Raw genomic sequence first — 12,666 nt, 5'->3', positions numbered from 1 at the left:
CGTTACAATTTATTTGTAAAGATAGAAGTTAACATAAATCATTTGATTCGAAATAGAATTAGAAAGGTTATACCGTCGAACTTTTCTTATTCCACCAGGTGGCTCTGAGCAGACGAACTTTATTTTCTTTCTTAACAAATTTACGTTTCTCAACGTTGGTTTTAGAGTTACAGAGGCCAGTTTGGTTGCTTGAGCTCGAGTCTCCGGAAGTCCTTAATGTTGCTGAGCTACCGTGGAAGTAAAAAAGTGCGTGTCCTGATTTTCTTCCGTTCCTTCTTTTTCAGTAGGCATTTGGTATTGTGATTCCCAACGTGATTAATAGAAAAGAAAAAGTTTGACCTGTATTTCTAACCCTGATTGGTGTACGGTCCCATTTCTTTTATAACCCGCCAATTATATCAACTCTACTTTCAAGACGAAAATCCATGTCAGACGACTAATAATGGCGTAACATCATATATCTAAACTTCGATTTCTTTGTTGGTGAAGTTCTACCTGCAACAGTCCCATAGCTGGAAGACAAAGATGATGTCTTGATACACATAAACAAGTGAATATTGTGTGAATGTGTGTGTGTGTGTGTGTGAGTTGATTTGGAGACTGGATTAGGATTCAACCCTGGTTTTTACGTCAACCAAACCGAAACCATGGCTACAACAACGAAAAGAGCATGGAAACTACGTAAGATTTTTTCATCTAACAGAGCCTTGTTTTTTTACAAGAACTTTCAGAATGATTGCCAATATTCCTGCTGTCATTGTGCCAGGAATTGTGATGGTCACTTTCTTTATTCACTCTTCCCTCATCGTCTGTATATATTTCTACACCTTGTGATTACATTCATATTTATTTGTATTTTCTTTTGCAGAGGAGTTTTCTGCCCACGGAGCCAATGTTAACTGCTTGTCATTAGGAAGCAAGTCAGGACGAGTCTTGGTCACAGGGGGAGATGACAAGAAAGTCAATTTATGGGCAATCGGCAAACCTTCATGCATCATGGTAAAGATAACTACTTATGATTGCTTTAACCACCAAGGCTGTACTTTGAGGTATAAGTCAACAAACCCTAGTTTTTTTCCAGCATAATCAAATGAACCCTGTTCACCTAAGACCATTCGAAAGGCTGAAGAGAACACTCATGACCATTTAATGGTGGGGAATTTTTGATTCACTGTGTGCACTCTTTAATTATATCTTAGGAATAGTAGATGTTGCAGAAACAAAGACTTTTACTGGGGGTGTTGGATGGGTGGGAGAGCACCTGAAGGCGTAACACCTGGGAGGTCGTTACGGGTCTCTACCGGAAGCTCGGCCGACCGTGTTTCTCCTTCCATCTGTGGGAAAAGCAAGAGACAAGTACTTCTTCTTTCGTAGTCAGGTCGCCGTTTATTTCTTCTCCCTCGGCTGTCAAGCAGATAATTTTACCTAAATCGTCGACTCCGGATCTCCAGCCAGTGCTTTTCGATTCATCTAAAAACAGCCTTCGGCTTGTCGAACACTACAAAATAGAACAAGACGAAAGGGAGAAATAAAGTCGGGGGAGAAGGCCCATCTTTACCGTGGCTGGCCAGCAGGGCGTTGCAAAGAAACGCGGACGCCAATTGAAGCGTCAAATCGACCGTCTGCATGGAGGACGCGAGGTCATTGCAACAAGGACGCAATTCTCAGATGAAAGTTTGGCAGCTGATGAACAATTGTTTCTGTTTTCTTTTAAACGAGCATAGTGCGGTTATTCTGTAGCTCATCCTCGGGCAACAACGGGAAAAACAGTCACGACAGTTAACTTTTTCCCATGGCTGGGTTACTCTTTTATGTATTTTGGTTTTTTAATTTTGAGTCAAAAGATGCGTTCACCCTTTTCAAGCTATCAATCCGTGGTTTTTATTGTCTAGCCCTATTGAGAGGATTTCTTCATCGTTCATTTACTGTCTGCCCTTGACATCGGGCATTCAATTGAACCCCTTGTCTTTTCGTAACACAACATTCTCTAAATGTTTCTCGCGAAAAAAGGGATGAGGGGAAAAGAAAGAAGCAAACTAGAAAAATGGAATTCAGACAGAATTTTATTTTAAAGGCAAAAATTAAGTAAAAGGGAAAGCCTGCCGCCGTACTGAATATTCAATCAAAAGGTAATCACGAGAGTAGACGTGCGTTTATTCAGAGATAAACACGAAAGTGTGTGCTTGTGCGAACCTTCATTCTTGCTGACCGTTGAAAATTTGTCTTGCATTTGCATAGAACGAGCAGTTAAACGGGAGATTCAAGTTCCATATAAGGCATAGTGAGACAGCGCCCTCGATTCAAATCGACTCAACCGTCAGCCAAGTATCCATGACAACGTTGAGGCACCCTTCTTTTCTCGTGTCACGCTATAGATTCAGAATCTTTCTTGATTGAAACTATCGACATGCAACTCTATCGCCGTGCGTGCGTTTTTTTTTTTTTTGTATGCTCAACTATGTTTGTTTTTTGTATGTATTGTTCCGTTCTTGTTTCCGTTAGAAGATATAGCTGGGAGTTGTTAATAAGGATGCATTACCTCAACCGTCCTCGAGCGTTCAGCTAGCAATCTTGCTAGCGCACAACCCACACATGCTGGCTTTTTTTTCTTTTTTTTTTTACCAACGAAAGAGAGAGAGAGAGAGAGCTTGACGAACATTGCCTTTTACGGAAGGATCTGTCTAGGCTAGCTTTCATTTTTGTTTTATATATATATATATATGTTATCTTACATTTTCCCTTGACTGAAAACGGCGGCTGCTGCGTTCTGAATGACGAATTTCTGAATGAAAGTAAGCTTGATTAATTGGGCCTACTTAGTCAACCAAAGTTGGCATAGCAACGAGTTGCGAGTTGCAGCCCTTGCCGCTCTCTTTACGGAGAGAAACGGCAACATCTGCCATCCGTGTCCCCCAAAAACGATACAAAGAAAAAGCACTGATATTTCCTACCTGGCACTTTGAAACTGACGGGGCCCATTGTTCTTTTAATGTGTTGTAGAGCAGGGGTATCCATTCCAATCATTTTCTGTTTTGGGATACCCGAATGGGTTAACGGGTTTATTCGTTTCTTGTTGGATTGTCAAAAGCCGGTTAGAACTTTTTCTATTGCTTGCATCTATAAATGTGTGTGGGAAACGTCGCAACGATTACTAAGCTGGACTGAACGATTCAGACCGTTCCAAGAGGTACAGGTTGTGGTTCACTTGCCTACGGGTCCGGTTTTTCTTTTCGTGTATCCTCCCACTGAATTGCGCTGCTGCTCCCCGTCGTGGTGGTAGTTGTTGCCGCTGAGAATCAAAGGGGTCAAGGTAAATCGAATTTGTGTGTCCATTTCGGGATAGCACAGTGACGTGAACCAATTTTTGGTTTATTGTTCAACTTCAAAGATATCAGTCGATTCAAAATGATCGAATCTGGTTTGCAGTTACTGCAATAGTGAAATGTCAGAAAGGGACCTTATGCACCTCTATCAGTCTTTTTCTCTTTCTCCCTGATCTCTGCGTATGTCGTTTTCGTAGAAAGCATTATACCAGTAGCGAGGACGGCTCGTCCTTCACGCAGTTCCCCTTCGTGTTCGGTGAAACCGAACCAAAATGGGAAAAGCAATCCTCGGAATGTCGAAAACAAGACGGTTTAAAAGATAGCCGTGATTGAAACTCATTTTTTGACTTCAGTCGTGAAAACACAAAATTTAAAGGGTCTGTTTTTCCTTAAGCTATTTTACATTTTCGGATTCGAGCGGGACTCCCGTGCGAAACGTGGGAAAAAGGAATCCTCTATAAATGGTGGTTTTCTATTTTGAAATTTTAGAGTCTGAGTGGCCATACGACAGCCATTGAAGCAGTGAGATTCTCTCCAACGGAAGAATTGGTGTGTGCGGGAAGCGCTGCTGGAGCTGTCAAGGTGTGGGATCTGGAGGCGGCGCGGATGGTGCGTACGCTGACTGGCCATCGGGCCGGCATCAAAGCCCTCGATTTCCACCCCTACGGCGACTTTCTCGCCACCGGCTCCACGGACACCAACATGAAAGTAAACCTTCACACATTCATGTGGCTGTTATGTTTTCTTCAGTCATCAAACTCCTTTTGTGTCCTCTTAGCTGTGGGATATTCGACGCAAAGGTTGTATTTTCACATATAAAGGACATAGTTCGACCGTCAACAGTCTGAGATTTAGCCCCGACGGTCAGTGGGTGGCCTCGGCCGGTGATGATGGCTACGTCAAGGTATTTTTTCTTTTCCCCTCCATTCCTTTTATGTAAGAACAAAAAAATCAAGTCATTTATGTTTGATTGCATCACAAAAGATATGGGATCTGAGAGCTGGTAAGCTTTTGTCAGAATTGCGTGAACACACGGCCGCAGTCACTGAAGTCGTGTTCCACCCTCACGAATTTTTACTGGCCTCGGGAGCTGCAGATCGACGCGTCCTCTTCTGGGATTTAGAGAACTTTACGTTAGTTTCCAATTCCGATCCAGAAACCAGTGGCATCAGGTAAGACAAATTTCTTGCGTAATGCTCCGTGAAAAATCTGAATTTCTACATTTCTTCTCTCAGGTCAATTTATTTCCACCCCGAAGGAAAATGTTTATTCAGTGCGGCTCAAGATGGACTGCGAGTGTATGGTTGGGAACCTTGTCGTATTTTGGATTGCATTCCGCTTCCATGGGGTCGCATTCAAGACATGGCCGTCACTTCTAGCCAGTTGGTAAAGAAACGCGAAAACTCTTAAATTGGTATCAAGTTTTTATACTTCTAATTTTAGATTGGCGTCTCGTATAACTTGAGCAACGTGTCGATCTACGTTATTGACCTGAAAAAAGTGGCACCCTTTGGAGATTCGTCACAGTCCTTGTCTGGTCTTGGTGGAGGAGGAGTTGGTATTGGAGGAGGAAGCGGAGGTGGAATGGCATTTCAGCATGGCCAATCTTTCCGTAAAAGTTTCAACAAGGAGCGACCGCCGGGCGGTGTGCGTCAAAGTCAGATTAAAATAAATCACGACACAATTGAATCGGATGAAAAATCGAGCACTGAAACGGAAGATGATGGTATTATTGCGGCTGAGGAATTGAACCAATACCACAACGTTTTCCAACCGCGTGGCAGAGAGTGTAAGTGCTGCTATGTATTTCCTAGTTTGTTCCTACATTACGCGTGCGTCCACAGTCCTTTTGCATGTCGCACAACAAATTTGGAAATCCTGTTTTGATTACCTCCGTGGTTATTGTGACAATGTTGTTCCATTTAAGTGTATTGCAGTTTGGTCTTAGCAAAAGGGCCTTAAACCGTGTACAAATTTTCAATTCAAATTCTGGTGCGTCCGTTTCAAATGGCTGTAGTCATTTAGTGGCCTTCTGAACCATAAAGTGAACAATTCCGCCATTTATCGATAGCGATATTTGGCGAAAAACTTTCTAAAGTCTCGAACCTTAATTGGAACAACACGATTTTTTGTTATTTTTCGTGTTTCTTGGCATTTTCAGTGTCTCGCACACCCCCTCCGCTCGAGATCAATTCGGACAAAGAGTCAAGCACGGTACTAATAGGCGACAAAGTAAAACTGGGTGAGTCGATTCAACACACAAAAACAAAAAAAAAGCAATAACTATGGCGTGGTGGTGGTGGTGGTAATCTTTGGTTTGCTCTGGTTTCCAATTACCGTCTAGAGGCATTTGCTTGCGGTCACACCTTTTTTTTGTTTTTGTTTTTTTTTTTTGTTTTGTGTGTGTGTGTTTTTTTACTTGTTACCTTACATTTTTTTTCTTCTTCTTCTCTTTGGTCCGTATAGCATAAAAATAAAAATTATAATTCTTGATTTGATTACTGTCGTTTTAGATACAGCTATTCCGCATGTTATCCGTCCTCCACCACCTGATCTGGTTCAGCAGCATTCGCCGCTCCCTACACCGGCATCGGGTAATAGTCCGGTCCATCGCCCGTCACCATCACCTTCGCCGCCCTATGTCAAAACTCCACAAAGTGGACCTGGGAGGCCGGCCGCTGGTATTACGACAATGAGAGAGAGGCGAAACAGCACATCGTCTGTTACTATTTCATCAAACAAAAACATCACATCAATCTCTAGCGTAGAAAGAGGTAAAAAAATGTGTAAAGACAAATAATAGTAATAATACTTTTCTCGGTATTTTCTAGTCTGCTCAATCCCTTATCATTGTTTCTGTTGAACAGAGTCTTATAACGCTAGCTTGCACACTCCGACCAATTTAATTGCCATGACGTCTCCCCGTCCGGATGTGACCCACTTGAGTGGAGGTCCGCCCGTTCTACCGCCAACAGGACCTCATACATCGCGCGGCCGTTCACTTCGTCGTGATTTGATTCAACGAAAAGATTCGATAAAAGAAGTTCTACAGCCTTCACTTTCTGATCCGGAAAATCCACCTAAGTTTGTCGTTTCGTATTATAGCTTTCTGTGAACCTAGTTATTATTATTTTCTTGCCCAGGCTGAACAACATCCGCCACAGTCCATCGGAACCTTCGTTGAATATGAGATCGCATTCGACATCACGTTCCAGCTCTTTAACACGCAACAGGCCTGACTTAACTGTACCTGTTTCGAAAGGCAGAGTCAATTCTCTTTATTCGCCATTTATGTCGTCACAGCCTCCCGTAGCTCTTCACCAAGATTACGTTCCAGTTATGACTGATAAACTAACAGGCCTCGATCTCGAGGATTTTATGCCGGTAACAAGATTCATAATAAAGAGTAATCAGGGTTTCCCTTTTTAAAAAAATAAGTTTAACTTGTACTTTACAGCGCAAATTTAACTCTTTGTCAATGGGTGGCGGGAGCCCTTCGGTATCCGGAATGTCGAGCCCATACGAAGACTCCAGTTCACTGGCGTTGGAACAAACGGAGAATGGATATCGTGACTAACATTGTCCAGGGTCATCAACCAATGATGACCGTTTTAAGTAGTCGGCATCGTAACTTGCAGATCGTATACAATCTTTGGCAGAACAAAGATGCTAAGGTATTTTTCGCCGTATTGCTTTCTTTTGTTTGTTTTATATACGTTCTAATTACATACTCATGTGCAGGTGGCTGTTGAAACGGCAGTGACTATGAATGACCCGGCCGTTGTCGTTGATTTGCTCAGTGTCATCATTTTCCGACCGTAAGCCAATTTGAAAAGACTTGAGTGACTTGGAATTTGATTTCGAATTTGTCTTCTTGCGCAGATTTTTGTGGAGTTTGGACTTGTGCGTTTTGTTACTACCCGCCATTGCCGATCTTCTTCAGAGTAAATTTGAAGTGTAAGTTGAGTGGTCCTAAACTAATTGATGATACACTAGCATACGTATTAAGTTGTAATTGTATCACCAGGTATGTGAATACGGCATGTAATTCACTCAGATTGGTATTGAAGAACTTCGCTACAGTAATTAAAAGCAACATTGAAACTCCAACTCAGTCAGTTGGCGTTGATATTTCACGTCAAGAACGGTAAGGCCATATAGTTGTTTTCTCTAAAAAAAATCGTTAATTACCTTCAGGTTTTATCCGTGCAGGTTCAACAAGTGCATGTCGTGTTACAGTCAATTGGTGCCTATAAAAGCCTTTGTTCTCAAACGTCAAGCCATGGCCGGCAAGATGGGGCAGACGTTTCGAGAGCTTCACATCCTGTTACAGGTCTTTGATTGAGATTTTTCCTTCAGTGCTTGACCTCATCGCACTCCCATAGCCGTTAGGATGATGAACTTACAACGAAGCAGACATCCGTCCAAATAATAGTCCCCATCTCCTGAGAAATGAAGCCGCGAACAAGAGTGAAATTTCCCTCTTTTTCTCTCTTACTTTTTTTCTTCGATGCCATAAAATTCATTCTTCAATTTAAAAAAACCAATGAGTAATGTTCGAAAGGTGCGCTCACCGTCTTTTGTGATATAACAAGTGTGTTTAGCCTTACAGCGCATTTTCGCGTGTTTGTTTTCTTCTTTTTTTTTGTTTTTTTGCCTTCCGCCACCGATTGTGCGAGTAGTTTCTCTGCTAGGATTTCTTTTGAATACTTGTTTTTCTCCTGTCGACTGCTTCGGTAGCTCTTTCCAAATTACAAATTAATTTTTCCCTCTTCCCCGAGAAAATGGTTGAAAAAATTAACGTGGATCTCAACATATATTTTGGGGAAGTTCGTTTTTCTATCGTAACATGCTTTGGGTGAGGGATGCAGTAAATATGGCTGTTATCCTATACATTCCTCAAAACTAACGTGAGAGGTTGTGTTACATTGCATGAGCAAAGTGAACTAGGCCATTAAGTAAGCATGCGTCACTATTGTCAAATGATACTTCATGAATTTCAGAACAAAAATCACCACTGTACTGCGCATAATTGTCAACAATAAATCATACTGTTATCAATTGTACAACCCTACTTTGAACACTCATCGTAAGTTTCATCTTCGACGTAATCATCTTCTTCGAACACATCGTCGATAAAATTATTGCCTGTGTTTTTAGCTAAGCTGGCCAGATCGATATTCTCCACCATCGACCTCAAATGTTTCTTTTCCATTTTAGCTTTCAAGATTTCCTGATCCCGAAGGTATTTTTTGAAATCCACCCGACGTTGATTGTCAAACGAGTAGCTATTAGTAGTTTGGTGTTCAACTGACGTAACTTTGGGAACATGATTCATCGATCTCGATACCTAAGAATTCTGTTTGATCAATCTACCCTGAAATTGGACAAGGAATGAAGTAGTATAGTACTTGGCTGATAATGGCATTCCGGTCGATGCCGAGCACATTAGAGCTTTTCGCAAGCTTTTCATTTGTTTTCATTTCGTTCCTGTTTGTCGAGCTGAACGTTTCTCCTACGCTGGTAGGATGTGGTGAAATATGGTCGGGTCCAAAATCTGCGAATTTTAAGAGATCTTCTACATCAGTAGCTTTATAATTACTTGTATCTAAAAGCACAAGCATTTTGTCAATTCCACATAAATTCCAAATTGAAAAATACCAGATGTAATTACCAAATATAAAGTTTATGTGAGGAACTCGTCCATTTTGGAGTTGAGAAAGTTCATGTCTTAACCAGCCCCCCATTTGTGGTAGCTTTTTCTCCACTGAGACATAATCTGTATCTGCCTGCCAATATACATGAAGTGCTGACCCATCACTTTGGTATTTTACCTAATTAGAGAATAATAAACTTAGTGGGTCACCATAAAGCTATAAAAATTTATTACCTTTGTCACCAGAAAACCATTTTTGTGAATACTGGTTGAACCATGATCTTGTTTGGCTGATAGTAGTAGATCACTAATCCTCTCCAAGAACACAGAGTTTAAAATGTCAACTCTACGATTTACCATTTTAGTATTTCCACCAGAATTTTTTTCCAAGAATTCTGGCAACAAAGACGTTGATCGGTTTTCGATGAAATAACGATGTTCTCTTCTAATAAAGAACGTGGTAGTGGGACACGGGGAAAATTAATGAAGGTCGTTTATACGAAGATAAAAAGCACAACACATTTAACTAAAATCTTTACCTTTTTTTTTGCCCTCCCATTATTTTTGCCAAGAACTTTGCCTGGGTCGAAGTTTTTTTATAAATTACTGAGCTGTGGAAGATCCGAGCAAAAACTTTATAGGAACCAAAATTCATTTCTTAGTTCGATTTGCTTTTATCCTTATAGCAGACATGTGTTTTCCGACGTAAATAAACCCATGTATTTGATTTCGCCACTTACATTTTCAAGAGGCTTCTATGCTTAAAACTGCCATCTAGCGTTTTAAATATAAATATAAACGTAATTCTTTTATTCAGACATAAGAAGATTGTCGACCGTCAATTCAATTCAAATTCTCCAAAAATCACACGGCATAATCGAAATTGAACGCTGATTTCGATTTCGTCATTGTTTTTCTCGTTAAACCAGCCGTTTTAAAAATTAGCGAAAAAGTGCTGTTAGCGCACCAACTTAATTTATGGTTTTTAACGTTTAAATCAAAAACTATAAGACCAATAGAAACATAAACCTGATTTTCGTGATTTTCATTGAATTCCGAATCGGAATCATGTATTTTAAGCGAAATTTGAAATTTGACCAAAAATGAAAAAGTGGGAAGGGTATAGCCTTCCCACTTTTGGCAAAATCGGCCAAAAACGACATCTCTTGAAATTCTCCAAAAATCACACGGCATAATCGAAATTGAACACTGATTTCGATTTCGTCATTGTTTTTCTCGTTAAACCAGCCGTTTTAAAAATTAGCGAAAAAGTGCTGTTAGCGCACCAACTTAATTTACGGTTTTTAACGTTTAAATCAGAAACTATAAGACCAATAGAAACATAAACCTGATTTTCGTGATTTTCATTGAATTCCGAATCGGAATCATGTATTTTAAGCGAAATTTGAAATTTGGCCAAAAATGAAAAAGTGGGAAGGGTATAGCCTTCCCACTTTTGGCAAAATCGGCCAAAAACGACATCTCTTGAAATTCTCCAAAAATCACACGGCATAATCGAAATTGAACACTGATTTCGATTTCGTCATTGTTTTTCTCGTTAAACCAGCCGTTTTAAAAATTAACGAAAAAAGTGCTGTTAGCGCACCAACTTAATTTACGGTTTTTAACGTTTAAATCAGAAACTATAAGACCAATAGAAACATAAACCTGATTTTCGTGATTTTCATTGAATTCCGAATCGGAATCATGTATTTTAAGCGAAATTTGAAATTTGACCAAAAATGAAAAAGTGGGAAGGGTATAGCCTTCCCACTTTTGGCAAAATCGGCCAAAAACGACATCTCTTGAAATTCTCCAAAAATCACACGGCATAATCGAAATTGAACGCTGATTTCGATTTCGTCATTGTTTTTCTCGTTAAACCAGCCGTTTTAAAAATTAGCGAAAAAGTGCTGTTAGCGCACCAACTTAATTTATGGTTTTTAACGTTTAAATCAAAAACTATAAGACCAATAGAAACATAAACCTGATTTTCGTGATTTTCATTGAATTCCGAATCGGAATCATGTATTTTAAGCGAAATTTGAAATTTGGCCAAAAATGAAAAAGTGGGAAGGGTATAGCCTTCCCACTTTTAAAAAAACGGCCAAAAACGACATCTCTTGAAATTCTCCAAAAATCACACGGCATAATCGAAATTGAACACTGATTTCGATTTCGTCATTGTTTTTCTCGTTAAACCAGCCGTTTTAAAAATTAACGAAAAAAGTGCTGTTAGCGCACCAACTTAATTTACGGTTTTTAACGTTTAAATCAGAAACTATAAGACCAATAGAAACATAAACCTGATTTTCGTGATTTTCATTGAATTCCGAATCGGAATCATGTATTTTAAGCGGAATTTGAAATTTGGCCAAAAATGAAAAAGTGGGAAGGTATAGCCTTCCCACTTTTGGCAAAATCGGCCAAAAACGACATCTCTTGAAATTCTCCAAAAATCACACGGCATAATCGAAATTGAACGCTTATTTCGATTTCGTCATTGGTTTTCTCGTTAAACGAGCCGTTTCTAAAATTAACGAAAACAGTGATGTTACCGCACCAACTTAATTTATGGTTTTTAACGTTTAAATCAAAAACTATAAAACCAATAGAAACATAAACCTGATTTTCGTGATTTTCATTGAATTCCGAATCGGAACCATGTACTTTAAGCATAATTTGAAATTCATTTAATTTGAAATCCCATTTTTGTCAAAATCGGCAAAAGGGACATCTCTCGGAATTTGAAAAAAAAAAATAACTTCTCGGCCTGATTTTCCCTATCTTCATGATTGACGCGCCATCTCTCTGAAAAAAAATCTCCAAAAACTTCGAGTCGCTCTTAAATTGCTCCGCATTCCTTTATTGTTAAGCCGATAATTGACACGACCCCTTTGTTAATCTCTGCGTTATCTCCTCTACAAGACGACGTCAAGTTTTGCGACGCAGCATCTAAAATAAGATACGTACGAGACCCTGAAATGGACTCCAGTTTGCCGACTAAACTGCTCCACACTCCTTCGTCGTTCAGCCGATAGAAACGAGAACTCGACCGTGAGCTGCTGCGTTATTTCCTCTACAAAATGAGACCAATCTCAGCGGCATAGCATCTAAAATAAAAAAACGAACGAGAGATTAGTGCCGACACCCTGAAATCACCGCGTCATCAGCGCCATCTCTGGGGCAAAGTCTCAGAAAAAGTGTCGGTCGATCCACAGGTCGTTGTAGAAGGGTTACGTCTTTTTCGTTTGGATACCGCCAGTACGGGGGAAGAAACCAATTTCTTTCGGGCTTCGGTCGTATATAGTTGGATCGACCGTTCGTTTCTTCGTATTCAAGTGCCGTTCAAATCAAGCCCAATGACGCTTTATTCTAAGCCAATCATTTCTTTGGCGTTGGTCTTTCCAGTTGGCATTTACAGGTAACGTCGCTGTTTGTTTGTCTGTCTGTCTGTTTCAAACAGGGGCCGTAGTCTGAACTTGGCTTGAGCGTCAAGCCAATCTGGATGGCCATGTAAAGCCAATGGAGGCCAATCTGGATTGACGCTCAAGCCAAGTTCAGACTACGGCCCCAGAAGAGTAGATATTTCAAAAAAGAAAAATGCAAGCAGTCACACATGTTCGACCTTTTCAAACGATTCAAACGGCACATGTAGAAGCGTAGGGTATATAGCAAAGAGTTTTG

The 12,666-nt window shown here is 40.3% G+C and overlaps 2 protein-coding genes across 2 annotated transcripts; one reads left to right on the top strand and one right to left on the bottom strand.

Annotated features, from left to right (window-relative positions):
- Window positions 1–153: 153 nt before the first annotated feature.
- On the top strand, window positions 154–8,389 carry LOC116927346 (katanin p80 WD40 repeat-containing subunit B1). The gene is given in 17 exon segments (XM_032934362.2): window positions 154–681; window positions 869–999; window positions 3,813–4,031; window positions 4,102–4,227; window positions 4,308–4,495; window positions 4,559–4,709; window positions 4,767–5,112; window positions 5,485–5,565; window positions 5,837–6,097; window positions 6,191–6,407; window positions 6,467–6,707; window positions 6,781–6,882; window positions 6,884–6,997; window positions 7,065–7,141; window positions 7,206–7,280; window positions 7,351–7,470; window positions 7,536–8,389. Coding segments are annotated over 17 exon segments (2,616 nt in total). The 5' UTR covers window positions 154–647; the 3' UTR covers window positions 7,669–8,389.
- LOC116927363 lies at window positions 8,121–9,722 on the bottom strand. Its single transcript, XM_032934375.2, has 5 exons — window positions 9,519–9,722; window positions 9,214–9,424; window positions 8,998–9,157; window positions 8,735–8,931; window positions 8,121–8,673 (listed from the first exon to the last, which is right to left on the bottom strand). The coding sequence occupies exons 1-5, from the start codon at window positions 9,632–9,634 to the stop codon at window positions 8,395–8,397; spliced, it is 963 nt and encodes a 320-aa protein (XP_032790266.2). The 5' UTR covers window positions 9,635–9,722; the 3' UTR covers window positions 8,121–8,394.
- Window positions 9,723–12,666: the final 2,944 nt, after the last annotated feature.

This window comes from Daphnia magna, linkage group LG1 (genome assembly GCF_020631705.1).
Source record: "Daphnia magna isolate NIES linkage group LG1, ASM2063170v1.1, whole genome shotgun sequence".
Lineage (NCBI taxonomy): Eukaryota > Metazoa > Arthropoda > Branchiopoda > Diplostraca > Daphniidae > Daphnia > Daphnia magna.
The sequence above is the reverse complement of the archived record's forward strand: the minus strand, read 5'-3'. Positions and strand labels throughout refer to the sequence as shown.